The sequence below is a fragment of the Entelurus aequoreus genome, linkage group LG03 (assembly GCF_033978785.1).
Source record: "Entelurus aequoreus isolate RoL-2023_Sb linkage group LG03, RoL_Eaeq_v1.1, whole genome shotgun sequence".
Lineage (NCBI taxonomy): Eukaryota > Metazoa > Chordata > Actinopteri > Syngnathiformes > Syngnathidae > Entelurus > Entelurus aequoreus.
The window spans coordinates 65,331,393-65,358,995 of NC_084733.1; the positions used below are offsets into that span (position 1 = coordinate 65,331,393).

The 27,603-nt window shown below is 50.5% G+C and overlaps 4 protein-coding genes across 12 annotated transcripts in view; 2 read left to right on the plus strand and 2 right to left on the minus strand.

Moving 5' to 3' along the window:
• Positions 1-7,707, plus strand: part of LOC133646728 (E3 ubiquitin-protein ligase HECTD1-like) — a 49,928-nt gene extending 42,221 nt beyond the window's left edge. Inside the window, 18 exon segments of the mRNA XM_062042429.1 lie at positions 756-1,688; positions 1,749-1,970; positions 3,772-4,125; positions 4,192-4,262; positions 4,325-4,476; positions 4,551-4,603; positions 4,606-4,869; positions 4,939-5,015; positions 5,080-5,207; positions 5,275-5,476; positions 5,548-5,685; positions 5,761-6,215; positions 6,274-6,432; positions 6,510-6,588; positions 6,652-6,745; positions 6,826-6,976; positions 7,070-7,214; positions 7,270-7,707. Of these exon segments, the coding sequence (XP_061898413.1) occupies positions 756-1,688; positions 1,749-1,970; positions 3,772-4,125; positions 4,192-4,262; positions 4,325-4,476; positions 4,551-4,603; positions 4,606-4,869; positions 4,939-5,015; positions 5,080-5,207; positions 5,275-5,476; positions 5,548-5,685; positions 5,761-6,215; positions 6,274-6,432; positions 6,510-6,588; positions 6,652-6,745; positions 6,826-6,976; positions 7,070-7,214; positions 7,270-7,407 (3,815 nt within the window). The 3' untranslated portion in view covers positions 7,408-7,707.
• Positions 7,589-14,146, minus strand: LOC133646731 (AP-4 complex subunit sigma-1-like). Of its 7 annotated transcripts, XM_062042441.1 has the most exons (7): positions 12,617-12,747; positions 9,574-9,666; positions 8,672-8,860; positions 8,519-8,605; positions 8,385-8,453; positions 8,303-8,314; positions 7,589-8,226 (listed from the first exon to the last, which is right to left on the minus strand). In XM_062042441.1, exons 3-7 carry the CDS (start codon positions 8,807-8,809, stop codon positions 8,098-8,100), a joined length of 435 nt encoding a protein of 144 aa, XP_061898425.1. In that variant the 5' UTR covers positions 8,810-8,860; positions 9,574-9,666; positions 12,617-12,747; the 3' UTR covers positions 7,589-8,097. The 7 variants fall into 7 exon arrangements, with proteins under 7 accessions (XP_061898425.1, XP_061898421.1, XP_061898419.1 ...); XM_062042437.1 differs by lacking the exons at positions 9,574-9,666; positions 12,617-12,747 and adding an exon at positions 14,096-14,146 and having other exon boundaries at positions 8,519-8,639; positions 8,757-8,863; XM_062042435.1 differs by lacking the exons at positions 9,574-9,666; positions 12,617-12,747 and adding an exon at positions 14,096-14,144 and having other exon boundaries at positions 8,672-8,863.
• Positions 12,974-22,544, plus strand: LOC133646729 (striatin-3-like). The gene is made up of 16 exons (XM_062042431.1): positions 12,974-13,442; positions 16,134-16,237; positions 16,397-16,470; positions 16,544-16,622; positions 16,688-16,849; positions 16,905-17,031; positions 17,090-17,225; positions 17,283-17,422; positions 17,485-17,663; positions 17,735-17,782; positions 20,892-21,013; positions 21,086-21,253; positions 21,311-21,451; positions 21,541-21,648; positions 21,710-21,796; positions 21,855-22,544. The coding sequence occupies exons 1-16, from the start codon at positions 13,194-13,196 to the stop codon at positions 22,022-22,024; spliced, it is 2,094 nt and encodes a 697-aa protein (XP_061898415.1). The 5' UTR covers positions 12,974-13,193; the 3' UTR covers positions 22,025-22,544.
• LOC133646730 (dynein regulatory complex subunit 2-like) lies at positions 22,313-27,509 on the minus strand. Of its 3 annotated transcripts, XM_062042433.1 has the most exons (9): positions 27,406-27,509; positions 26,669-26,807; positions 26,432-26,599; positions 23,839-24,008; positions 23,632-23,782; positions 23,401-23,562; positions 23,121-23,339; positions 22,956-23,063; positions 22,313-22,892 (listed from the first exon to the last, which is right to left on the minus strand). In XM_062042433.1, exons 1-9 carry the CDS (start codon positions 27,498-27,500, stop codon positions 22,605-22,607), a joined length of 1,500 nt encoding a protein of 499 aa, XP_061898417.1. In that variant the 5' UTR covers positions 27,501-27,509; the 3' UTR covers positions 22,313-22,604. The 3 variants fall into 3 exon arrangements, with proteins under 3 accessions (XP_061898417.1, XP_061898416.1, XP_061898418.1); XM_062042432.1 differs by having other exon boundaries at positions 22,313-23,063; XM_062042434.1 differs by having other exon boundaries at positions 22,313-23,063; positions 27,410-27,469.
• Between the last annotated feature and the right edge of the window lie 94 nt (positions 27,510-27,603).

The window sequence follows — 27,603 nt, forward strand, 5'->3', positions numbered from 1 at the left end:
CATAAATGCTAAGGAGCCAAAGCTGAACTGAAATGCTAACAATTTGCACGCTGGCCGGTTAGCGTCATGTAACCGAAGGTATATGAGCAAAATCAGTTCAAAATAGCATGCTTAATTAGCATTATTGAAATACCAAAATATGATGCAGAGGTATATACCTGTTAAAATGCTAACTTTAACATGCGTCAAGTACCACAATATATTACCCTGGTAAATGTGTTGAAAGTGTATCCAGCTAATTAGCTTTCAACAAGTACAACTATATATTTGCCAAGTAACAAAATATTTGGCGCTGAGGTGTACATATACCCACTAAATTAGTTAAGAATCTAGCATGCTAACTGTATCTCAAGTACTAAAATACATTACTGAGGTGTGTACCTGAAAAATGTTTAATATGCTAACCTGCTAAAGTTAGCGTGCATTTAGTACCAATATAAAACTGAGGTGTATACCTACAAAATTAGCTTAAAAAAGCTAATATGCTAACAGATATTCGCCAACTAACAAAATATTTGACGCTGAGGTGTGTAGCTGCAAAACTAGCAAAAAAGTTAGCATGTTAATATTGCCAATGATTATGCTACAGGCTTGCTAAAAAAATTAGCTACCGGGCGCATTTTGGACACCCCCGATGTCTGGCACGCTTGGTCCAGTGTGCTTCTCCGTCTCCGCCTCTCTCTCGCTGTCGCCGCCTCTCTGCCGGGTCTCTGACATCCATCCGTGCGTCTCCTCCTATCTCTCTGTCCATCCAGGCTGGATTGATGTAACCTGGGATGCCGGTGGCTCTAACTCTTACCGTATGGGCGCCGAAGGGAAGTTTGACCTCAAGCTTGCTCCAGGGTACGACCCTGAGTCGGCTGCCACAGCGCCGTCACCCAAACCTGTCTCATCCGCTGTTTCAGGCCCCGCCTTCTCCACGGTGGGACCCTCCCCGACCCCGGCAGCCAGTGGCGGCACCACCACCACTTCGTCCTCGCAGCAGCAGTCGTGGAGCAGTCTGGTGAAAAATAACTGTCCAGACAAGGGCGGGGCCTTGTCGCTGGGCGGAGCCAGCTCCTCCAGCAGGAAGGGCAGCAGCAGCTCCGTCTGCAGCGTGGCCTCCTCCTCCGACATCAGCCTCAGCTCCTCAGGAGGGCTGCGGCCGGACAAGAGGGTTGAGGGGCTGCTGCTGGACCAGGGCTGCGGGGTGGGCGGAGTCGCGGGAGGCGGGGCGGGCTGCGAGGGCCTGCAGCAGGAACCCATCGTCGTGCTGTCCTCCGCTATGGAGGGCGGCTCCGCGTCCAGCTCGAGCACCATCACCGCAGACGCCCCCGGCGAGGACAGCCGGAACAAAGATCCGTCTGCCGACCCGGCGACCGCCATCTCCATGGGCCTGGTGAGCGTAAGCTCGCCCGACGTCAGCTCGGTGTCCGAGTCCCCGAGCAAGGACGCGCCCTCCCAGAGGCCTTTGTGCTCGGCCGCCAACGCCCGCCTGTCTGTCAGTTCCCTGCTGGCGGCCGGCGCCCCTATGAGCTCCAGCGCTAGCGTGCCCAACCTGTCCTCACGCGAGGCCAGCCTGATGGAGTCCTTTGTGCGCCGCGCTCCCAACATGTCGCGCACCAACGCCACCAACAACATGAACCTGAGCCGCAGCAGCAGCGACAACAACACCAACACGCTGGGCAGGAACGTCCTGAGCACAGCCAGTGAGTCACATGACCGCCGTCATAATCATCACCATCATCACCATATGATCTTTGTTGCAGCGTCTCCGCTCATGGGCGCTCAGAGCTTCCCCAACCTCACCACCACCGGCACTACCTCCACCGTCACCATGTCCACCTCCATCGTCACCAGCAGCAACAACGTCGCCACGGCAACCACCGGCCTGTCGGTGGGACAGTTGCTCAGCAACACCTTGACCACCAGCCTGACGTCCACGTCCAGCGAGAGCGACACGGGGCAGGAGGCAGAGTTTTCTCTCTACGGTGAGTGACGTCCATTTTAGCTGTAAATAACAATAAATAACCTCACGGTTCTGATTCGACATGATTATGCCGACACGCACACAGAAGTCTCGTTGGTGCCCTCAAACAATCAGAAATCACAAAAATCTTAAACTGTAACAAGCATTTTGCGACAATAATAAATGTTTAAAAGAAGTAAAATCCGCTTAGATTTAACATTAACAAAGGAGGAGAAGAAAGGGTGCGTGTGCATGCGTGCGCGCGTTCTTCTCCGTTGTGAAATAAGTCTGCTTTGGCATATTTTTCTTGAAGTCCGATCTCATCACAATTACAACTTGCTGTGGTAGGAAGCCTGCTTAGTCCATAATTATGACCGCCATTTTTTTGGACTCCACAGCAATTCCCTTCTTCCCACGCTCGTCTGTTTTCTCTTTGAGCGCCACATTGGGTTGTCAAAAAGGACAAACCGGGTCACATAAAAGGCACACACGCTGAAGTGAGGAGTCGTAGAGGGTTGTGCCTCCTCAGCAACAACGCTGCACCCTGCTTTTTGCCTGCAGGCGTGACACAGAATAAATGAATGAATGAAGCGACAAGGTTGGCACACCAAGGCATATTTGGCCCCATCAAAAAGTTCACAAATGGATGAGTTCAGGCAAAAAGAAAGCTTTACATTTTTGATGGATTCTCAAATTAGGGATTGACTTTGAGTTGGAATAAATAAAAATCACAATTTGGATGTGAATCAAATTTTTTTAGCACCAATAATTAGTATAATACAGTAGTACCTATATTACCTATATTACTACTATATTGTAGTAGTAATTATATTACAACAGTAATTGATATAGTTCCAAGAAAAATAGTTATAAGTCAGTAGTAATATTACATACAATAGTAATAGTAATTGAACTAATGCACTAGAAATAATTAGTATAATACAGTAGTAGTAATTTTACTAATACATTAGTGGTAATTATGATATAGTAGTAGTGATAATTATAATACAAAAGTAATTATACTGTTAGATAGTAGTATATATGTTAGAGTAGTAGTGATAATTATAATGCAGTAGTAGTGATAATTACAATACAGTACTATATTAACTAATACAATAGTATTTGATTGTCGTAGCGATAATAAATATAATACAGTAATAAGTGGTAGTAATTATAATACAGTAGAAATATTTATTTTACACAGTCGTCATACAGTAGTACTACTGTAATTTCTGGTGTATAAGCAGCAACCACTAAATTTTTAAAGATAAAATGAAATGTTTACATATATTAGCGGATCCACGAATCCCTCGAATTCTTCTTCAGTGTCTGAATTAAACAGTTTGGCGAATACGGCATCCAACGTCCATCGTCGAAGTCGTCATTAATGGAGTCGCTGCTGCTCTATTCCCGTGTTCTACTGTGTGACTGATCGTCTTAAGTTTAAACTCTGCGTCGTAAGCGTGTCTCTTAATAGGAGACATTTTGGGGTCTTTACATAAACAAACAAATGGAAATCAAAACGGCTCGCGCAGTCATATATCCCAGCATGCACCGCGCGCTTCTTCTTCTTCTACGGGGGCGGCTGCTTACCGTAGTTGCGAGACCTAAACTTTATGAAAATGAAGTTTAGGTTTGTTGTGGCTCAATATTGGTCCATATATAAGGCGCACCGGATTATAAGGCGCACTGTCAGCTTTTGAGAAAATTTGAGGTTTTTAGGTGCGCCTTTATAGTGCGGAAAATACGGTAGCTGCACCGTTTTATAAGGCGCAGGGTACCTGTCTTGTGACTCCATTCTCGCATGCTCTATGCCGCCGCAGACTTCCTGGACAGCTGCCGTGCTAACACGCTATTGGCCGAGCTGGATGACGAAGAGGACCTACCCGAGCCCGACGACGACGACGATGAGAACGAGGACGACAACCAGGAGGACCAGGAGTACGAGGAGGTCCTGGTAAGGACCAGGCTTGTGTTGGCGAGCGCAGCAGAAGCAGGAAATGACGGTGCTTTGCTGCAGGAGGAGGAAGAGTATGAAACCAAAGGAGGTCGCAGGAGGACCTGGGACGACGACTTTGTACTGAAGAGACAGTTTTCGGCCTTGGTCCCCGCCTTTGACCCCCGACCCGGCAGAACCAATGTACAGCAGACCACCGACCTGGAGATCCCTTCCCCAGGTCAGCGCCCAGCCAAACCTTTGAACCCTGAGTCTGGTAACTTGTACTCATTGGCTGTGTCAGCAGGGACCCCACGCTCAGAAGTGCAGGAGGAAGTGGAGTGTGCTCCGTCTCCTCACCTAGCCCTCACGCTCAAGGTAGACCCTCGGATGGGTAACGGAGTTCACCTGTCCATGGAGTAACTGAGAGGTGTGTGCAGGTCGCGGGGCTGGGGACCACGCGGGAGGTGGAGCTTCCTCTGTCCAACTACAAGTCTACCATCTTCTTCTACGTCCAGCGACTGCTGCAGCTCTCCTGCAACGGCGCCGTCAAGACGGACAAGCTGCGCCGCATCTGGGAGCCCACTTACACGTGAGTTGTGCTTACACAGCGCCTGCGGGGGCGGGCGTGTGCGGTGTTGACTTCTGGCTGTTTGTCCTTGGCAGGATCATGTACAGGGAGCAAAAGGATGGGGGCAAGGAGAAAGAGAGCGACAAATTGGTGAGGACTCGCACACGTCTACGAGTATGAAGCCGAGTGTTGATGTGCCGTGTCTGCAGGACTTCTGTGAACACGGCGGTCTGAGTCCCGGCTCGCCCTCATCCAATCAGAGCAGCGACATCCTGGGCTGCAGCAAGGAGGCGGCGCAGGCCAAGGCGGGCTGCGGTCTGAACGCTTGTGGCGTGGAGGACGTCCTGCAGCTGCTGCGCATCCTCTACGTCATCGGCGGAGACTCCACCTCCAACGCCCGCACGTTGCAGGAGGGTGAGGACCTGCGACGCGCCTCGTCTTCTCCACGCACGTGTGTCACCACGCCCCTTTTTGTCTGCGCAGACGAGCTGCAGTTCAACGCGGCTCCAGAAGACTTCACCAGCAAGAAGGTCACCACCAAGATCCTTCAGCAGATTGAGGTGTGTCCACGGTCCACTGCCATCTTAGTGCTCCTCTGCTCTTGCCTAACTCTGATTCCCCCAGGAGCCTCTAGCGTTGGCGAGTGGTGCACTTCCTGACTGGTGTGAACAGCTGACGTCCAAGTGTCCTTTCCTCATCCCCTTTGAGACCCGCCAGCTCTTCTTCACCTGCACCGCCTTTGGAGCCTCCAGGTGAGGACCTGATGCCATCATGTGACCGGTCACATGTGACCATCCTTTTGACCCGGCGTGTGGGCAGGGCCATCGTTTGGCTGCAGAACCGGCGTGAGGCCACCATGGAGCGCTCCAGGCCCTCCACCACGGTGCGCCGGGACGACCCCGGAGACTTCAGGGTGGGCCGCCTCAAACACGAGCGCGTCAAGGTGCCGCGGGGAGACGCCATGATGGAGTGGGCTGAGTCCGTCATGCAGGTCCACGCTGACAGGAAGTCTGTGCTGGAGGTGAGCAGTCGCCAGTACAAAAAGCTGTCTGCTTTTTCCTCTGACTCTGTGGCGTGTAAACGTGCGCTCAGGTGGAGTTTCAGGGCGAGGAAGGAACCGGCCTGGGACCGACACTGGAGTTCTACGCCTTGCTGGCCGCACAGTTTCAGAGGACATCACTGGGGATCTGGTTGTGTGACGACGACTTTCCGGACGACGAGTCACGACAGGTGAGAAGACACTGGTTTGCATGATTGATGCCAAGAAGGTCTGCACGTGTCCTCACCTCTCAATGTTTGTGTCAGGTGGACCTGGGTGGCGGCTTGAAGCCTCCGGGTTTCTACGTGCAGCGTTCCTGCGGCCTCTTCCCGGCGCCTTTCCCTCAGGACAGCGAGGAGCTGGAGCGCATCACTAAGCTCTTCCACTTCCTGGGCGTGTTCCTGGCCAAGTGCATCCAGGACAACCGATTGGTGGACCTCCCCGTGTCTCAGCCCTTTTTCAAGTTGCTGTGCATGGGGGACATCAAGTCCAACATGAGCAAGCTGCTCTACTCGCCGCGCGGCCATGACGGCGAGCGTCCACCACCGTCGGACGTGCGCTCGGAAGCGTCCACCGAGGAGAGCCAGGATACCTACTCCGTGGGCAGCTTCGACGAGGACTCCAAGTCCGAGTTCATCATGGACCCCCCAAAGCCCAAACCTCCGGCCTGGTACCACGGCATCCTCACCTGGGACGACTTTCAGCTAGTCAACCCCCACAGGTGAGACACCGGCCTGATGGCGGCGCTCGCAGGGTAATAACCGCGCCTCCTCCCGCAGGGCCAGCTTCCTGAAGGAGGTCAAGGAGCTGGTGGTGAAAAGGAGGCAGATCCTGGCCAGCAAAGTTCTGTCCGAGGACGAGAAGAACACCAGACTGCAGGACCTAATGCTGAGGAACCCCATGGGCTCTGGACCCCCACTCAGCATCGAAGACCTGGGGTGAGAAGACACCTGATTGGTGGAGCCCACCAAAAAGGGGGCTGGGCTCGACTCACGCGTCTGTCCTCCATGTCCAGGTTGAACTTCCAGTTCTGTCCGTCTTCCAAAGTCCACGGCTTCTCGGCAGTAGATCTCAAACCCAACGGCGACGACGAGGTAAGACACCGGCTTGGCGTTGAACCTGGTATCCATGGTAACCAGGGTGCTGATGCTGCGTAGATGGTGAACATGGAGAACGCCGAGGACTACGTGGAGTTGATGTTTGACTTCTGCATGCACACGGGCATCCAGAAGCAGATGGAGGCCTTCAGAGGTAAGTGTGCGCGCGCACACACACACACACACACACACACACACACAGACACATGTCCTCATGTCCTTGCCGCTCCTCAGAGGGCTTCAATCGAGTGTTCCCCATGGAGAAGTTGAGCTCCTTCAGCCACAGGGAGGTGCAGATGATCCTCTGTGGGAACCAATCACCTTCGTGGACTGCTGATGACATAATCAACTACACCGAGCCAAAGCTGGGTTACACCAGAGACAGGTGACACCACCCTAAGCCCCCCACACCTCCAACCCCCCCAAGGCCGCCGCGTTCTCACCTCTGCCACTATCTAACTCGCGCTTGCGTCCGCAGCCCTGGCTTCCTGCGATTCGTGCGAGTCTTGTGCGGGATGTCGTCGGACGAACGCAAAGCCTTCCTGCAGTTCACCACAGGCTGCTCCACGCTGCCCCCAGGGGGGCTGGCCAATCTGCACCCCCGCCTCACCATCGTCAGAAAGGTAAGGACGCCGTGAGTCTCGTGCGTCTCATCGCTGGCTCCTCCCCCCTTGACAGGTGGATGCCACGGACTCCAGCTACCCGTCGGTCAACACGTGCGTCCACTACCTGAAGCTTCCCGAGTATTCCTCTGAGGACATCATGAGGGAGCGTCTCCTGGCCGCCACCATGGAGAAAGGCTTCCACCTCAACTGAACTGCTGGGGGCAGAGCCTCTTCCTCACAACGTCCACTTCATCCTTCTCACCTATCTGGTGCGTGTGTGTGTGTGCGTGCTCATTTTCAGTTTGTTTGTGTGTGTGTGTGTGCGTGCGCGGTTGTTTCCAGAGACACAAACACTGGTCATGTGCAAGGCACATCTGAAGAGTCACTTCCTGTATTTTCTTTGTATATTATAAACATTTATTTAACTCAAGTTGCAGTTTCAACTCGACAGATATTTTCAAATGTGTTTGCTCCGACAAAAAAAGATCATTAAAATGTTTGCAAAGTAGCAAGAAGCTGCACTGGTCTTCTTTGGGGGAGGCCACCGGGGGGCGACGAATCCAAACAAGCTTTCCCACTCATGGCACAGAAAAAACACCGAACCCAACACAACCTGCTCACTTAACTTTGTAGATGTTGTCCAAAACGTCCAAGCACAGCACACAATTCAAAATGACACCCATTTAAATCCATTGCAATGCATTATGTGAAAAATGACAAACACTGATTACAAAACTTTAAGGAGGTCGTCACGTAAGTAAACAAGGTAGGAAGTGAACTTGCACATTAATTATATTAATTATTCAGACTCTGGGAATAAAGGTGTTTGATGTTTTTTGCTGCTAAATTAAGCACAACATTAAGACATGTCGGGCCATCTCTACTGCAAAATAAAAGCACGTCAGCCGTTCGCCATCTTGTCGAGAGCTGTGAGCGGCGCCAGAACGCTGCTCCTGTTGGTCTCCACGATGTGTCCATTCTGGACCATCTCGTCCAGGATGAGGTGGACTCGGTCCAGGTTGAACATGATCTGACACGGACCCGAGTCGAGGAAGGTCAACTGGCATTTTGAGTGACGTGATGGGTCACGTGACAAGGAAGGATACGTCCAGTTCGCTCTGTCGGACACAAAACAGGAAGTCAAAGACGTCCTAGAAAGCTGCCTTCGCCTCATGACTGGAAACTCACCACCCGGCTGAAGTATTTATCCAGAACTTCCACAAAGTTCTGCAGAAGCTCGTAGACTGACAGCTCGTTCTGCGGAGGGCGACACTTTCAGGCTTTGTGCTAAGCTAGGCTAGTAACGAAGACGCGCGGCCCACCTCGTCGTCGGTGACACCTGCTACAATGTAGAGGGCGGCGTACTGGCGGAACACCAGTTTGAAGTCCTTGTACTCCACAAAGGAACACTGGCAAGGAGACAGCGTTACACACAGCATCCACCTGGACAGGAAGTGGGTGTGTCAGGGGTTCACCTGGTCTCGCCCGCGGCTCAGACAGCAGCGGACCGCGTCAGTCTCCAGCGCCGTGCGCTGGCTCAGCTTGAGCGGCTGGTAGTACCTGCATAGACGGGTCTGACCCTGGCGGTTCACCATCAGGATGAAAGTGATCATCCTCCCGCTGGACGTGACCTCACTTCCTGTTAGGCGTCCTGCTTTGCAGTGCTGCTGAGGTTTTGGCCAAGAGACAGAATCCACAATTATATGTTCCAGAAATTTCCAGAGTACGCACAAAATCGCTTTAATGGCTCCAACCAAGAACCTGAAGGCCACAGTACTTCCTTTTGCAAGTGTCACACTCAAGGACACTGCTTTATTTTATCTGGCCCTTCATATCATTTATTGTGGCCCATCACGTCATTTAAGGTGGACCTTCAAATCATTTAACGTGGTCCAACCCCTTCATTTTATCTGGCCCTTTACATCATGAATTGTGGCCCGCCACGTCATTTAAATTAGCCCTTCACATCATTTAAAGGCCTACTGAAACCCACTACTACCGACCACGCAGTCTGATAGTTTATATATCAATGATGAAATCTTAACATTGAAACACATGCCAATACGGCCGGGTTAACTTATAAAGTGCAATTTTAAAATTCCCGCCACACTTCCGGTTGAAAAACTCCTTTGGATATGATTTATGCGCGTGACGTCACAAAATCCACGGAAGTGGTTGGACCCCATCGGACCCGATACAAAAACCTCTTGTTTTCTTCGACAAAATTCCACAGTATTCTGGACATCTGTGTTGGTGAATCTTTTGCAATTTGTTAAATGAACAATGGAGGCTGCAAAGAAGAACATTGTAGGTGGGATCGATCGGTGTCTTAGCGGCTAAGTACAATACTTACAGCAACACAACAAGGACTACTTACCCTGATAGCAGACGCCTAGCCGATGCTTGCGGCCAAAACAACGGATGAAGTCCTTTGTCGCGCCGTTGATCGCTGGAACGCAGGTGAGCACGGCTGTTGATGGGAAGATGAGGGCTGGCTGGCGTAGGTGGAGCGCTAATGTTTTTATCATAGTTCTGTGAGGTCTGGTTGCTAAGTTGCTAAATTAGCATTAGCGTCGTTAGCAACAGCATTGTTAAGCCTTACCAGGCTGAGAATTTTTAACCGTGTAGTTACATGTACATGGTTTAATAGTATTGTTGATCTTCTGTCTATCCTTCCAGTCAGGGGTTTATTTCTTTTGTTTCTATCTTCATTTGAGAACGATGCTATCACGTTAGCTCAGTAGCTAAGTGTGTCACCGATGTATTGTCTTGGAGATAAAAGTCACTTTAAATGTCCATTTCGCGTTCTCGACTCTCATTTTCAAGAGGATATAGTATCCGAGGTGGTTTAAAATACAAATCCGTGATCCACAATAGAAAAAGGAGAGAGTACATAGTTCTGTGAGGTCCGGTTGCTAAGTTGCTAAATTAGCCTTAGCGTCGTTAGCAACAGCATAGTTAAGCCGTACCAGGCTGAGAATTTTTAACCGTGTAGTTACATGTACATGGTTTAATAGTATTGTTGATCTTCTGTCTATCCTTCCAGTCAGGGTTTTTTAAAATTTTGTTTCTATCTGCATTTGAGAACGATGCTATCACGTTAGCTCAGTAGCTAAGTGTGTCACCGATGTATTGTCTTGGAGATAAAAGTCACTTTAAATGTCCATTTCGCGTGCTCGACTCTCATTTTCAAGAGGATATAGTATCCGAGGTGGTTTAAAATACAAATCCGTGATCCGCAATAGAAAAAGGAGAGAGTGTGGAATCCAATGAGCCAGCTTGTACCTAAGTTACGGTCAGAGCGAAAAAAGATACGTCCATCACTGCCTCTCAAGTCCTTCACTGTAACGTTCCTCATCTACGAATCTTTCATCCTCGCTCAAATTAATGGGGTGATCGTCACTTTCTCGGTCCGAATCTCTCTCTCTCCATTGTAAACAAAGGAAAATTGTGAGGATATTACCTCCTCTGACGTCATGCTACTTCCGGTACAGGCAAGGCTTTTTTTTATCAGCGAGCAAAAGTTGCGAACTTTATCGTCGATTTTCTCTACTAAATCCTTTCAGCAAAAATATGGCAATATCGCGAAATGATCAAGTATGACACATAGAATGGATCTGCTATTCCCGTTTAAATTTAAAAAAAAATAATTTCAGTAGGCCTTTAAATTGGTCCTTCACATCATTGTGGATTGCCACGTCATTATTGTGGATTGCCACGTCATTATTGTGGCCTGCCATATCATTTAAGGTGAACCTTCTCATTTAAGGTAGCCCTTCACATCATTTACTGTAGTCCGCTACGTCATTTAAGGTAGCCCTTCAAATAATTTATTGTGGCCCTTCACATCATTTATTGTTGCCCGCCACATCGTTTAAGGAGGCGCTTCACACCATTTATGGTGGCCCGCCATGTCATTTAATTGGCCCTTCACATCATTGTGCCCTGCCACATCATTTTATGTGGCTCTTCACATTTATTGTGGCCCGCCATATAATTGTATGTGGCCCTTCACATTTAAGGTAGCCCGCCATATTATTTAAGGTGGCTCTTCACATAATTTATTGTGGCCCGCCATATCATTTAATGTGGCTCTTCACATAATTTATTGTGGCCCGCCATATCATTTAATGTGGCTCTTCACATAATTTATCGTGGCCCGTCATATAATTTAATGTGGCCCTTCACATTTATTGTGGCCCGCCATATCATTTTATGTGGCCCTTCACATTTAAGGTAGCCCGCTATATAATTTAAGGTGGCTCTTCACATAATTTATTGTGGCCCGCCATATCATTTAACGTGGCCCTTCACATTATATATGTGGCCTGCCACATCATTAAATGTGGCCCTTTATATTTAATTTGGCCCTTCAGATCATTTTTAGTGGCCCTTTTCATCATTTGTGGTCCACCACATCATTCAAGGTGACCCATCAAATCATGTATTGTGGCTCGCAGAAGCCTCTAAACGTGTCCGTTTTTTTTATATAATTTCTTACAAAATGTCTTCTTTCCATTTTGACAGAAAAAAATGTGTGTACTGCATGCACTGACATATATTTTTATCCAATATTGTTTAATGTATCAAATATCATACATTACAAATGTGTTTTGTTAAAATACGTGATAGACTTATAATTTCAAGTTATCCATTAGATTGTACACTGTAAAAAATGTTATGGTAAAAAAACATAACTGGGCTGTTCAGTAAACTGAATTTTACAGTAAATAAAACCTCATGGTTCCGATTGTTTTTATTTACAGTAATACACTGTATAAACAACCATAGATTTTATGATAAAGTGACAGAATCTCATAGTAGAAAGCAGTGGCACTATTTTCCATAAACAGTAACGCACCGTGAAAACAACCAAAGAGATTTTATGGTGAAAAAAAACTGACCACTCTGTTGCCAGAATTTTACCGTAAAAACAGTGGTACTATTCTTACCATTTACAGTGATAGGTTGATTGGCAACACTAAAAAGTGGCCCTAGTGTGTGAGTGTGAATGTTGTCTATCTGGGTTGGCCCTGCGATGAGGTGGCGACTTGTCCAGGGTGTACCCCACCTTCCGCCCGAATGCAGCTGAGATAGGCTCCAGCACCCCCTGCGACCCCGAAAGGGACAAGCGGTAGGAAAAATGGATGGATGGATGGCTGTTGTAAAAAAACACTAAATTATACAATAAAATTGAGCTGCCAGTCTAAATACTTTTGGCAGTACGTCAACAACATAACTATCCAATACATAGGGAAATGTGTAATATCATGAAGTGAATCCTTATACATAGTTATTAAATTACTCAGTATTTCAGGTGGCCCTCTGAGAGCAGCCATCACTGCCGTGTGGCCCTCAATGAAACTGAACATTACCACAACGAAGAAGTACCTTGATGGACGCAAACATTGTCAACTTACTGTCCGCCGCAGCTCACAACGGCTCGCTTTATCAGAACGTATCGTTGTTATCGAGAGAGTTACTAAGCTAGCCGAGTGTACTGTTTTGCTAACACGGCACGCCTGCGTATGCCATGATCGCTCTGTCCGGTGCGTTCAAAGTAGAAAAAGAGGAGGACGTTTGTGTATTCACGTATATCACCATAGTAAATGTTTTTTGACGATACACATTTGCTGAGAATAACACTTTGCTTTAATTTGGTAGGCATCGGCACCTTTTACGTGTCGTGTTTAATCGTCGTATCATTGAACCACTTGCGCTCCAGACATGGGAAAGTGAGATGTCCGATTTTTTTCCACCAGTCTTGAACGTGGACGTGCCGTTCCCGGCATGCACCGCGGCGACTTCTCTCCGCTGTGAGGGCGAGCAGTAATGGCGGCCGGGTAGACCCACACAGCAGCAGTAGCGCGTCCGTCGTCAGCTGCACTCACCGCCAGTCTTCCGGGGGGCAGCGAGCGTCACACGCGGCCTGAGACCGCCTTACCGAGCCCGGGCAGGGTTGGAGACACGCGTCCCTTCACTTTAGACAAGTCCAACATGGACGAGCACCCCGGCGGAGGCGCCGCTGGACCTCCGCCGCCCCAGCAGCAGCAGCAGCAGTCGGGGGGCACGGCCGGCGCTCATGCGGCTAGCGGTGGGGCGATGCTGGGCTCGCAGCAGTCGGACGAGCTGCCGCGGCCGCAGCAGCAGTACACCATCCCCGGCATCCTGCACTACATCCAGCACGAGTGGGCCCGCTTCGAGATGGAGAGGGCCCACTGGGAAGTGGAGCGGGCCGAACTTCAGGTGAGCTTCTCGGCAACAACATAACCACCATCGTGGAATATGTACCTTTTATTTCAGATATACCATGTTTGTCCAGTCGAATATAGTTTTATACACAAGTGCCATTTAGTTGGTCACGATAGCTTGGAGCTAGCCTAGCCTAGCCTAAACAGCTGGGCCTGTGGATGTTTCGGCGATGTGCGATCGATACTGAGATATCGACAACGCTATTACACACCTTGACGCTCGAGTGTCGACTTTCAACTCAAAATATCCACACATTAGTTTTGGGGGCGTACAAACTATTTCCCCCAAGGGCCGTTTGCTCTTTTTTACTTACATTTTGACCGTTTTTGTGAGACTATAATCCAAATAATAATATGATTGCCTAACTGCCTTACTGTTACGCATAGTAGTTGTATTTTTTGAAGTTATCAACTAAAAAGTTAGCATTTTATTTTGTATTACCTAACTAAACTTTGTTTATAATTGAAATATATTTAGATTTTACCTAAAGTGTTTCCAATGTCCGCAAACAGAACAGTCAAAAATGTATTTTTTCAATATCTATTTAAAGACAAAACTTTGTGACTAACTATATTATTAATTAGTGAAAAAATGTCAGCAATTTCTTTCTGTTAGCAAGTTAGCGTCACTAGCATACGCAGACTTACCTGCGCCAAACACACCTGTGCTGTCAAGCTCATCAAACAGTGGTCCTTGTGGATCCATGTGTCCATGTTGGATCACGACACACTGGGGGGCAAAGGTCAGCCGCAGTGTAGGGGCGGGGCAACATGATGACATTGCTAAAAGCAGGCCAACCCATAATAAGCGCGTCGCTCGTCATCGCCGAAGCGCCACGCTAATGACGGCGGTGCCGGTGGGTGGAGCCACAAGTGTGTCACATATAGAATATTATTGTAAACAAGCTCACTTCCTGTCAACGCCTCTCCTGTCGCCAAAGCAACCAGCCAAATGGGAGTCATGCCCTCTTCTTAGTCTGTGAGCGTTGCCATGGCGACCGCTCTGTGTGTGTTTATAAATAGTCCGCTGTCATCAGTGTCGTCTTTCACGAGCAGCTGCCGCGTTATACTTTCATTTTGTCCTGAAAATACTTCAGATTCAAACGTTAAAAGTAAGAATTAAACAAAAAAAAAAGACTAATTTTTACTACTTTTATGGGTGGGACCCTTTTGTTTCCCCAGGAATTTTTGTGTTTTTTAAAGTGTCATTGCTCAAAAATAATAATGAATGAAAATCAATGTTTTGATTTATTGACATATTTAAGGTTCCAGTTACTTAACATCAAATATTTGAAATATCTTTTGGGGTAAATATTGTATATTTTGTGTTTTTGCCACAAAAAAAATGTTTATTTGACCAAAAACAGCATAAAACACAAAACAATTGTAATTAACGGATAGATCTGAAGTTGATCTAGAGCAGGGGTGTCAAACTCAAATACAGAGTGGGCCAAAATTTAAAACTGAACAAAGCCGCGGGCCAAGGTTGAACAAATTAACCTTTAACGTACTCGAGCTATTGTCACGTCCGCTTTTCATCCGTTCTAACATCGTTCAGACCCAGTCACAAGTTATGTGCGGCTTCTGTACGCACACACGAGCGAATGCAACGCATACTTCATCAACAGCGATACAGGTTACACTGAGGGTGCCAGTATAAAAAACTTTAACACTGTTAGAAATATACGCCACACTGTGAATCCACACCAAACAAGAATGACAAACACATTTCGGGAGAACATCTGCACCGTAGCACAACATAAACACAACAGAACAAATACCCAGAATCCTTTGCAGCACTAACTCTTCCGGGATGCTACAAAATACACCCCCGCTACCACCAACCCCCCCCCCCCCCCCACACACACACACACACACACACCTTGTAGGGTCCCGGAAGAGTTAGTGCTGCAAAGGGTTCTGGTTTGGTGTGGATTCACAGTGTGGCGTATATTTCTAACTGTTAAAAGATTTTTATTCGGCTACCCTCAGTGTAACCTGTATCGCTGTTGATGAAGTATGCGTTGCATTCTAATGTGTGTGCGTGCAGAAGCCGCACATGTTATGTGACTGGGCCAGCACTCGCTGGGCTGGCTGGCTGGCTGGCGTTTGGAAGACTCCCGGGAGGATCGGCGGGCCAGCTTTAGTGTTAATTTGATATCGCCAAATTTGGCCCACGGGCTAGAGTTTAACACCCATGATCTAAAGATTCAAACGTTAAAAATAAGAATTTTTTTTAAAGTATGACTAATTTTTACTACTTTTATGGGTGGGACCCTTTTGGATCCCCAGGAATTTTAGTGTTGTTTTTTAAAGTGTCATTGCTCAAAAATATTAATGAATGAAAATCAATGTTATGATTTATTGACATGTTTAAGATTCCAATGACTTCACATCAAATATTTTAAATATTTTTGGGGGTAAATATTGTTAAATTTGTGTTTATGCCATTAAAAAAAACTTTCTTTGGTTTAAAACATAAAAATTCCAACTTTATTTCAACAGATAAATATGAAATTGACTTAGAAATTTAAGAGTAGAATAAAACAATTAATAAATAAATAATATATGACATGTTTTTTACATTTTTAGGACTGAGACTCTTTTGGGTCCCCGGGAGCCCTAAAGGTTAAAAATAATGTATATTTTTTATTGGTTTTGAAAAATAAAATGTGTGTGTGTGTAGGCAAGGATAGCGTTCCTGCAAGGAGAGAGAAAAGGTCAGGAGAACCTGAAGAATGACCTGGTCAGAAGAATCAAGATGTTGGAATATGCTCTAAAGCAGGAGAGGTGTGTGTGTTTGTGTGTCTGTGTGTGTTGCTGCTAGCATAGCATTGTGTGTATGTAGCTGCTAGCATAGCGTTGTGTGTATGTGTATGTTGCTGCTAGCATAGCATCGTGTGTGTATGTGGCTGCTAGCATAGCATTGTGTGTGTGTGTGACCCACAGAGCCAAGTACCACAAGTTGAAGTACGGAACCGAGTTGAACCAAGGCGACGTGAAGATGCCCAACTTTGAAGCAGGTGACTATTGCATCACTAAAGCCCCGCCCCCTGGCGGTTGCCTCAGTAACTCAGCTGTCGGTGTGACGCGCAGACGGCAAAGACTCTGAGGTGTCGGCGCTGCCCGCCAACAGCCAGCTGACCTGGAAACAGGGACGACAGCTCCTGCGACAGTAAGAACGCGTCATGGCACCCCCTGGTGTCCACAGGAAGTGCTGACCTGCGTGTGTGTGCTCAGGTACCTGCAGGAGGTGGGCTACACGGACACCATCTTGGACGTGCGCACTCAGAGGGTCCGCTCCCTGCTAGGCCTCTCGGCATCCGAGCACAACGGTTCTGTGGAGAACAAGAACCTGCAGCACCTCATCAACGGGATGGAACACCGCCAGGACGGCCAGAGGTGAGAGGTCAGATGTCAGAGGTCACAGGCTGTTATAGTGTGTGTGTACGTGTAGGAGTCCAGGAGACGTGTTGGAGACCATAAACTTCCTGGAGAACGCTGAGGACAGCGACGAGGACGATGACGGCGAGCTGCTGGACGACATCGGCGAGGAGAAGCTCGGCCGAGGGCGGAAGACCACGGTGCGTGTGCACCTGCCTTTTCTCACACACCTCCTCCTCACCCTCCCCATCCTCCCAGGTGGCCAACGAGGGCCTGGCGTCAGAGGACGACGCCGACACGGAGGAGGCGCTGAAGGAGTTTGACTTCCTGGTGACGGCGGAGGACGGGGAAGGGGCGGGCGAGGCCCGCAGCTCTGGAGACGGGACAGAGTGGGGTGAGATCAAAGAGTCCTGGTGGACCAATCAGACGCTAACGCTCCTCCCACGCACAGCTGAGCCGCTGCCGTTCCCTGGCGGCGCGGGCAAGTCCTTCCTGATGGGCGGGGCCGACCACGTCCTGGAGAGCGTGCTGGGCTTGGGCGACCTCGCCGACCTCACCGTGGCCAACGACGATGTGGACTTCAGCTACGACGTGAGTGCGATGCGGGCATCCCACGCCCTCACTACACTAACTTCTCCCCCTTCTCCGTCCAGCTGCCGTCCGGTCAGGAGTCGGCCTTCAGGAAGACCTGGACCCCCAAGTACACGCTGCGAAGTCACTTCGACGGCGTCCGAGCGCTTGCCTTCCATCCCGTAGAGCCGTGCCTGGTCACCGTGTCCGAGGATCACACGCTCAAACTGTGGAACCTCACCAAGACCGTCGCCGCCAAAAAGTACTGTTGTGACTCCGCCTCCTGTGCTTCCATTCGGGCTTTTATTGTGAAATATTTGGCTTCTTTTCTAGAAGTGCCTCGCTGGACGTGGAGCCCGTCTACACGTTCAGAGCTCATGTGTATGTATACACGTCCTACATGGCGCCACCGCCTGCACCCAAACTCTTCTGCCTCTACCTAAACGCTTTCGCCGCTTCAGCCTGCACCTCTGTGCTTCTGCCTCCACCTAAAAGCTTTCACCTGCACATAAGCACTTCCGCCTCCACTTCTGTGCTTTCGCCTCTTCCATCTCCACCTAAACTCTTCCGCCGGCACTTCTGTTTTTCCGCCTCCACCGAAGCGCTTCCGCTGCCACTTCTGTTCTTCCGCTTCCACCTAAGTGTTTCTGCCTCTTCGGTCTGCTCCTATGCGCTTCAGCCTCCACCTAAATGCTTCCGCTGGCACCTCTGTTCTTCAGCCTCCACCTAAATGCTTCAGCTGGCACCTCTGTTCTTCTGCCTCCACCTAAATGCTTCCGCCTGCACCTCTGTGCTTCCGCCTCCACCTCTGTGCTTCCGCCTCCACCTAAACACTTTTGCTGCTTTCACCTCCACCTCTGTGCTTCCGCCTCCACCTAAACGCTTCAGTCTCTTCCGCCGGCACCTCTGTGCTTCCGCCTCTTCCCCCTCCACCTAAGCACTTTTGCCTCTTCCGTCTGCACCTATGTGCTTCAGCCTCCACCTAAACGCTTCTGCCTCTTTGGTCTGCTCCTATGCGCTTCAGCCTCCACCTAAACGCTTCCGCTGGCACCTCTGTTCTTCTGCCTCCACCTAAATGCTTCCACTGGCACCTCTGTTCTTCTGCCTCCACCTAAATGCTTCCGCCTGCACCTCTGTGCTTCCGCCTCCACTTAAACGCTTCAGTCTCTTCCGCCGGCACCTCTTTGCTTCCGCCTCTTCCGTTCTCCACCTAAGCGCTTTTGCCTCTTCCGTCTGCACCTATGCGCTTCAGCCGCCACTTAAACCCTTCTGCCTGCACCTAAAAGCTTTCGCTGCTTCCGCCGCCACCTCAATGCTTCTGCCTCTTCCGCCTCCACTTAAACGCTTCCACCTCGTCCGCCTCTACCTATGTGCTTCCGCCTGCATCTAAACCCTTTTGCCGCTTCTGCCTGCACCTCTGTGCTTCCGCCTCCAACTAAACACTTCTGCCTCCACTTAAGCACCTCTTCCACTTAAGCACCTCTTCCACTTCCGCCTCATCCGCCGCCACCTAAATGCTTCCGCCTCTACCGGCACATCTGTGCTTCCGCCTCTTCCTAAGTGCTTTTGCCTCTTCCGTCTACACCTATGCGCTTCAGCCTCCACCTAAACGCTTCTGCCTCTTCCGCCTCCACCTATGTGCTTCTGCCTCCATCTAAACGTTTCCGCCTCCACCTAAATACTTCTGCCTCTTCCACCTCTACTTTCGCCGCTTCTGCCTGCACCTCTGTGCTTCCGCCTCCAACTAAACGCTTCTTCCTCTTCCGCCTCGTCCACCGCCATCTAAACGCTTTCGCCGTTTCCGCCTTCACCTCTGTGCTTCCACCTCCACTTAAAAGCTTCTGCCTCTTCCGCTTCCACCTAAGCGCTTCCGCCGGAACTTCTGTGCTTCAACCTCTTCCGCCTCCACCTAAGCGCTTTTGACTCTTCCGTCTGCACCTATGCGCTTCAGCCTCCACTTAAACGCCTCCGCTTCCGCCTCGTCCGCCTCCACCTATGTGCTTCCGCCTGCATCTATACGCTTTTGCCGCTTCCGCCTCCACCTAAATGCTCCCACCTCATCTGCCTCCACCTATGTGTTTCTTCCTGCATCTAAACCCTTTCGCCGCTTCTGCCTGCACTTCTCTGCTTCCGCCTCCAACTAAACGCTTCTTCCTCTTCCGCGGCCACCTAAGCGCTTCCGCCGGCACCGCTGTGCTTCCGCCTGCATTTAAACCCTTTCGCCGCTTCTGCCTGCACCTCTGTGCTTCCACCTCCAACTAAACGCTTCTGCCTCCACTTAAGCACTTCTTCCTCGTCCGCCACCACCTAAATGCTTTCGCCGCTTCTGCCTCCACTTAAACGCTTCTGCCTCTTCCGCTTCCACCTCATCCGCCTCCACCTATGTGCTTCCAAACCCTTTCGCCGCTTCTGCCTGCATCTCTGTGCTTCCGCCTCCACTTAAGCGCTTCTTCCTCTTCCGCCTCGTCCGCCACCACCTAAATGCTTTTGCCGCTTCCGCCTCCACTTAAATGCTTCTGCCTCTTCCGCTTCCACCTCGTCCGCCTCCACGTATGTGCTTCCGCCTGCATCTGAACCCTTTCGCCGCTTCTGCCTGCACCTCTGTGCTTCCGCCTCCAACTAAACGCTTCTGCCTCCACTTAAGCACTTCTTCCTCTTCCACCACCACCTAAATGCTTTCACCACTTCCGCCTCCACCTAAGCGCTTCCGCCGGCACCTGTGATTCCGCCTCTTCCGTCTGTACCTATGCACTTCAGCCTCCACCTAAACGCTTTTGCCGCTTCCGCCTCCACCTAAATGCTTCTGCCGCTTCCACTTAAATGCTTCCGCCTGCATCTAAACCCTTTAGCCGCTTCTGCCTTCACCTCTGTGCTTCCGCCTCCACTTAAACGCTTCCTCTTCCACCGCCATCTAAACGCTTTCGCCGTTTCCGCCTTCACCTCTGTGATTCCACCTCGTCCGCCTCCACCTTTGTGCTTCCGCCGGCACCTCTGTGCTTCCTCCTCTTCCGCCTCCACCTAAGCGCTTCCGCCGGCAACTCTGTGCTTCCGTCTCTTCCGCCTCTTCTGTCTGCACCTATGTGCTTCAGCCTCCACTTAAACGCTTATGCCTCTTCCGCCTCCACCTAAACGCTTTCGCCGCTTCCGCCTCCACCTAAATTATTCTGCCTCTTCCGCCTCCACTTAAAAGCTTCCGCCGTTGTGCTTCCGTCTGCACCTATGCGCTTCTGCCTCTTCAGCTCCGTCCGCCTCCACTTATGCGCTTCCGCCTGCATCTAAACGCTTTAGCCGCTGTCACCTGCACCTCTGTGCTTCCGCCTCCACTTAAATGCTTCCGCCTCCACTTAAATGCTTCCGCCTGCATGTTAACAATTTTGCCGCTTCCGCCTGCATATAAGCACTTCCGCCTCTACCTAAACGCTTTCGCCCTTTCTGTCTGCACCTCTGTGCTTCCGCCTCCACCTTAACACTGACGTGTGTCGCCCTCTAGGGGTCCCGTGCTGTCCCTGGCCATGACGTCCAGCGGCGAGCAGTGTTTCAGCGGCGGCCTGGACGCCACCATCCAGCGCTGGAACGTTCCCGGCTCCAACGTGGACCCCTACGACACTTACGGTACTCACATGTGCGGTGCTGCCCCCCTCGGGGGAGGCGACTGACAGGTTTGTCTTTCTCTCCACGGCGCAGATGCCGGTGCGCTGGCCGACTCGTGGGCGGGACATGCGGACGCCGTGTGGGGGTTGGCCTACAGCGGCATCAAGAATCGCCTCCTGTCCTGTTCGGCCGACGGAACTGTCAAATTGTGGAACCCTCAGGAGAAGAACCCCTGCATCAGCACTTTCAACGCCAGCAGAGGTGAGGACGTAGCCCCGCCCACGGGGGGCCGGACACTGACCGTGTGTGTGTGTGCAGAACACGGTATCCCGACATCGGTGGACTTCAACGGCTGTGACCCTGCCCACATGGTGGCGTCCTTTGATGGCGGCGATGTGGTTGTGTACGACCTGGAGACTTCCCAGCATGCACTGGTGCTGAAGGGGCAGGGCGAAGGAAGTAAGGACACACACACACACACACACGTTAGGCTTTACAGTCGGTCACGCCCACATGTCTTCTTCACCTCGGCACCGCCCCCTCCCCAGCCCGGCCCGGCTGCCATCATATCTACAAGGTGGTGAGCCATCCCACGCTGCCTGTCACCATCACGGCCCACGAAGACCGCCACATCAAGTTCTTTGACAACAAGTCAGGTAGGTTTTCCGCCACCGTCCCTGCCGCCATTTTGTCTCTCTCTTCGTTGTGTGTGTGCAGGTAAGGTCATCCACACCATGGTGGCTCACCTGGATGCCGTCACCAGTCTGGCCGTGGACCCAAACGGGATCTACCTGATGTCAGGAAGTAAGTGGGGAAAAAGCTGTGGCCAAGGTCTGCTCTTTGCTAACGGGCTGTGTTGCAGGTCACGACTGCTCGCTGCGTCTCTGGAATCTGGACTCCAAGACCTGCGCACAGGAGATCACGGCGCACCGCAAGAAGAGTGAGGAGGCCATCTACGATGTAGCCTTCCACCCCTCTAAGGCGTACATCGCCTCAGCCGGCGCCGACGCCCTCGCCAGAGTCTACGTGTAAGAGCGCCGGACGCGGACTCTGGAAATAGCTGACCCGCTCGACACTAAGCCCCTACCCCCCCCCCCCCACCACCACCAATTAGCTGTTTGTCTTCGGAACGTCCCAACTCGGGGACTTCCTCGGCGGCGTGTGTCAAACTGAGCTCGCCACGGACGCAAACAAAAGATGGCGGCCAACCAAAGGGACTCGGGACTGTGTCATGTGATCGCCTCAGCGAAGCATTTCGGACCTGCCCATCGCTTCCTGTTCACGAGAACTGGTGAAAGAAAGACAAAAGGGGGAGGAGCCTCACTTGCCAGTGAATCTTTTTATTTATTGTTTTTACAACGAAGGCTGTGGCCTGACAAGCTCCGCCCCCTGGGGGAGGAGCCACGCTGCTTTTTTAATGTCCTTATAAGGAAGTTTCCTTTCACCTTGAGTTTTTAACTGAAGCAGCTGACGTTTACGACGTAACGTGTTACTACTACTTCCTGTCGGTGTCCTGCATGATTACAACAATAAAAGTATTTTTTCTAGTCTTCCAACTCAAGTTTCTACTTTGGATTGGCAGGAAGCGGCGCATCTGCAGCGTCTCTTCCTGTCACAGCAGGTGTTTGGCGGCGAGGGCCGCCTCGACGACCGTGGGACGTCCAGCGCCAAAGAGGGGGCTCTGCGTTGTCAGTGCGGATTTGACGAACAGCGGGGCGTGGCTTCCGTGAAGGGCGCCGCCGCCGTTGTCGCCGACCCTCATGTTGTCGAGGCGGCGGCGCAGGAGGAGCCTTAGCTGTTGGTTGTCTCGCCGCAGTGCCTCTTGGTGATTGGCCAGAGCGTCTCGCAGAAGCAGAGCACTGTTAAGGCGGCGAGTCAGTTGACGCACCTCAGGGAACGTCTGCGGGGACGTAGACGGGTTAATGACGCCCTCGCCATGTTGCGACAGGATGTGAGACGTAACTGTTGCTGTTGGCTGCGCTGGCCACTGGCTGTCACTGCCCCCTGGTGATGTCGATAAAGTGTCTTCCAGCTTGTGACACACCATGGCGGCGTGTAGAACCTTCTCGCCCTGCAGAACAAACATGTCAGAAGTCACACACCATCACGGAAACGAGCCTCGACCCACCTTGCCGATCACCATCAGCAGTTTATTGGCGGCGGTGTCGCTTTGGAGCGCGAGGTCTGCAAGCTGCTTCCTTGCAGCCTGGCGTGCTCCGGCCAGGTGATCCCGAAGCTTGCCGGTTTTTTCATTCAATTCCGCCTTCGCTTCCGCCATGCCGCCTGCCTCGCACGCCGTCGATGTCTCGAAGGAGCCGAGCTTGGTCCGCAGGCTGATGACAGCGCTCTGAGAGGAGACAAGTGGCGTCATAAGTTGTCACATGATGCGTCACGTGACGGGTGGCGACCTGCAGCCGCCGCACTCGCTTCACGTCCACGTCGGTCATGTGGACCAGACGCTGGTTCCTGGACATCAGGCCGAGGGCGGAGCCACACGCTTCCGCCTCTTCCTGCATTTGACGACGCTTCTCTGCCAGCTTCTCAGCGTCTGCGCCACGCAGCTCCGCCACCTGGGGGGAGAAGCCGCAGCAGGTGAGCTGACGGCAAGGGCGCCACCCGGGAATGCACGATGGTATTACCCGGTCCTGCTGGGCGCTCCGCCAAGCCGCCATGCTCTCGCCGTACACCTGACGCACGGCGCGCATCACGTCCTGGTGCTGCGAGTCCAACGAGAACGCTGTGTCCTCCAGATGCACCTGCCGCCACTGCGCCTCTTCCGCCGCGTCGCTCCTGCCGATCAGCAGATTGAGCTCTTTCTAACCCGCAGCCTGCCACCGCTGACTCACCTTTCCACCATGAATCTGGCACTAATGCGCCGCAGACTCCCCTCCCAGCGACGCCGCACGAACGCTAACCGCTCGTCCTGCAGGGTTCGCATGCGCTCCCCGTGCTGCAGGTGGCGGCGGCGCAACTGAGCCGACTGCTGCTCCGCCTGCTGCAGGTCACATGTCAAGCTCTGCCGGACAAACAGGAAACGACACCCTGTCAGTAGTAAAGGCGGCAGCGGCGTCACGTTGGTATAGCTCGGTTGGTAGAGCGGCCGTGCCAGCAACTTGAGGGTTCCAGGTTCGATCCCTGCTTCTGCCATCCTAGTCACTGCCGTTGTGTCCTTGGGCAAGACACTTTACCCACCTGCTCCTAGTGCCACCCACACTGGTTTAAAGGCCTACTGAAATGATTTTTTTTAATTTAAATGGGGATAGCAGATCCATTCTTTGTCTTACTTGATCATTTCGCGATAGTGCTATATTTTTGCTGAAAGGATTTAGTAGAGAACATCGACGATAAAGTTTGCAACTTTTGGTCGCTGATAAAAAAAGCCTTGCCTGTACCGGAAGTAGCGTGACGTCAAAGGTTGAAAGGCTCCTCACATTTCCCCATTGTTTTCAATGCAGCGAGAGCGATTCGGACCGAGAAAGCGACGATTACCCCATTAATTTGAGCGAGGATGAAAGATTCCTGGATGAGGAACGTGAGAGTGAAGGACTAGAGTGCAGTGAAGGTCTAGAGTGCAGTGCAGGACGCATGTTTTTTCGCTCTGACCGTAACTTAGGTACAAGCTGGCTCATTGGATTCCACACTCTCTCCTTTTTCTATTGTGGATCACGGATTTGTATTTTAAACCACCTCGGATACTATATCCTCTTGAAAATGAGAGTCGAGAACGCAAAATGGACATTCACAGTGACTTTTATCTCCACGACAATACATCGGCGAAACACTTTAGCTACGGAGCTAACGTGATAGCATCGGGCTTAACTGCATATAGAAACAAAAGAAATAAGCCCCTGACTGGAAGGATAGACAGACAATCAACAATACTATTAAACCATGGACCTGTAAATACACGGTTAATGCTTTCCAGCCTGGCGAAGGTTAAAAATGCTGTTGCTAACGATGCCATTGAAGCTAACTTAGCAACGGGACCTCACAGAGCTATGCTAAAAACATTAGCTATCCACCTACGCCAGCCAGCCCTCATCTGCTCATCAACACCCGTGCTCACCTGCGTTCCAGCGATCGACGGTGCGACGAAAGACTTCACCCGATCACCGATGCGGTCGGCGGCTAGCGTCGGATAGCGCGTCTGCTATCCACCTCAAAGTCCTCCGGTTTGTGTTGCTGCAGCCAGCCGCAATACACCGATCCCACCTACAACTTTCTTTTTTGCAGTCTTCATTGTTCATTAAACAAATTGCAAAAGATTCACCAACACAGATGTCCAGAATACTGTGGAATTTTGAGATGAAAACAGAACTTTTTGTATTGGATTCAATGGAGTCCGAATACTTCCGTTTCAACGATTGACGTCACGCGCATACGTCATCATACATAGACGTTTTCAACCGGAAGTTTAGCGGGAAATTTAAAATTGCACTTTATAAGTTAACCCGGCCGTATTGGCATGTGTTGCAATGTCATACTTGCCAACCCTCCCGTTTTTAGCGGGAGAATCCCGGTATTCAGCGCCTCTCCCAACAACCTCCCGGCAGAGATTTTCTCCCGACAAACTCCCGGTATTCAGCCGGAGCTGGAGGCCACGCCCCCTCCAGCTCAATGCGGACCTGAGACTGAGTGGGGACAGCCTGTTCTCACGTCCGCTTTCCCACAATATAAACAGCTTGCCTGCCCAATGACGTCATAACATCTAGGGCTTTTAGAGAGTAGAGTGCACAACTGCGCACACAACAAGGAGACGAAGCAGAAGAACAAGTAAATTACAGACATGGCGACGCCGTCGACGAGCAAGATGAAGAAATACGCTTGCAAGTTCCAAAACGAATGGAAACAAGAATTTCAGTTCATCCAGGACAGTTCGAAGGGGAAGGTGTACGTTGCCTGTAAATTTTGTAGAACAGACTTCTCCATTGAACACGGTGGCCGAAATGATATACTCATCATGAACGGAGAAGTTAAACAGGACAATACTGCCATCTAATGGATAGCCACCGGAACACTGAAATTCAAGTATTTCTTTTATTTATATGTAAATAAAATAAATATATATATATATAGCTAGAATTCACTGAAAGTCAAGTATTTCATATATATATATGTATATATATATATATATATAATACTCGAGTTGGTGAATTCTAGCTGTAAATAACCACGCCCCCCGCCCCCCCCCCCCCGCCCTCGACCAAGCCACCCCCCCACCCCCTGCCCCCCACCTCCCGATATTGGAGGTCTCAAGGTTGGCAAGTATGTGCAATGTTGAGACTTCATCATTGATATATAAACTATCAGACTGCGTGGTCGGTAGTAGTGGGTTTCAATAGGCCTTTAAATGTAACTTAGATTATGGGTTTCACTATGTAAAGCGCTTTGAGTCACTAGAGAAAAAGCGGTATATAAATATAATTCACTTCACTTCACCTTGATGACATCATCCAGGCCGTCCAGCTGCCGCTCAAACGTGCGACGCAGGATGATGACATCACGCCGCAGCTCAGCTGATTTTGTCCGACGCAGGACCACTCGCCAGCCGCGCTCCAGCTTCGCCAGGTTGACGGTCGAGTTCCTCTCCTCGCGCTCGACTTTGTCCTGTGCCGCAAAGACACGCCCACTTGAGTCGCGGTTACGGGCGTGTCATCATGGCAACGCTGGCTTCACCTTCAGGAAGAGCGTCAGAAGCTCCTCCCTCTTTCTGCCCGTTTCCTGCGGGTCCTTCACTCGCCCACGTTGCTGCTGAAGCTCCTCCTCCTCCTCTGAGGCTCCGCCTCCTCTCTTCACCTTCCTCGGCATCCTCGCTCTGATGGACATTGATTGATTGATTGAAACTTGTATTAGTAGATTGCACAGTACAGTACATATTCCGTAAAATTGACCACTAAATGGTAACACCCGAATAAGTTTTTCAACTTGTTTAAGTCAGGGTCCACGTTAATCAATTCATGGTACAAATATATACTATCAGCATAATTCAGTCATCACACAAGTTAATCATCAGAGTATATACATTGAATTATTTACATTATTTACAATCCGGGGGGTGGGATTTGGAGGGGGTTGGGGGGGGGCAGGGGAGGGGGTAGGTTAGGTTGCTATCAGCACTTCAGTCATCAACAATTATATATCATCTGAGAAATTGACATTGTAACAGTGTAGGTCTGACTTCGTAGGATATGTACAGCGAGTGGTGAACATAGTGAGCTGAGAAAGCATAAGAACAAGTATATACATTTGATTATTTACAATCCGGGGAGGTGGGAGGAGGGGGTTAGGCTAGACACTTGATTAGGTACACAGATTAATAATTTCTACATATAAAAATGTATACACACTAATAGATACATCGATTATATCGATCGACGCAAATTGTTCCAAAGTGGAGGGGAAAAGGTGATTACCTGCGCATCAGACACGACGTACACGCGCTTTTTTGCAAGGCTACCACGGTTTGCGCGGCGTTTCCACAGAGACGGCTGCCGAGCACTTCCGCCATTTCGGTATTACCTTCATTGTCGTCCCCTAAATCAGCATCCTGGGTCTATAAAAATATTTTCCTTTTTGACACTAAAACATTCATTTATAAAGACTTGGTGGTT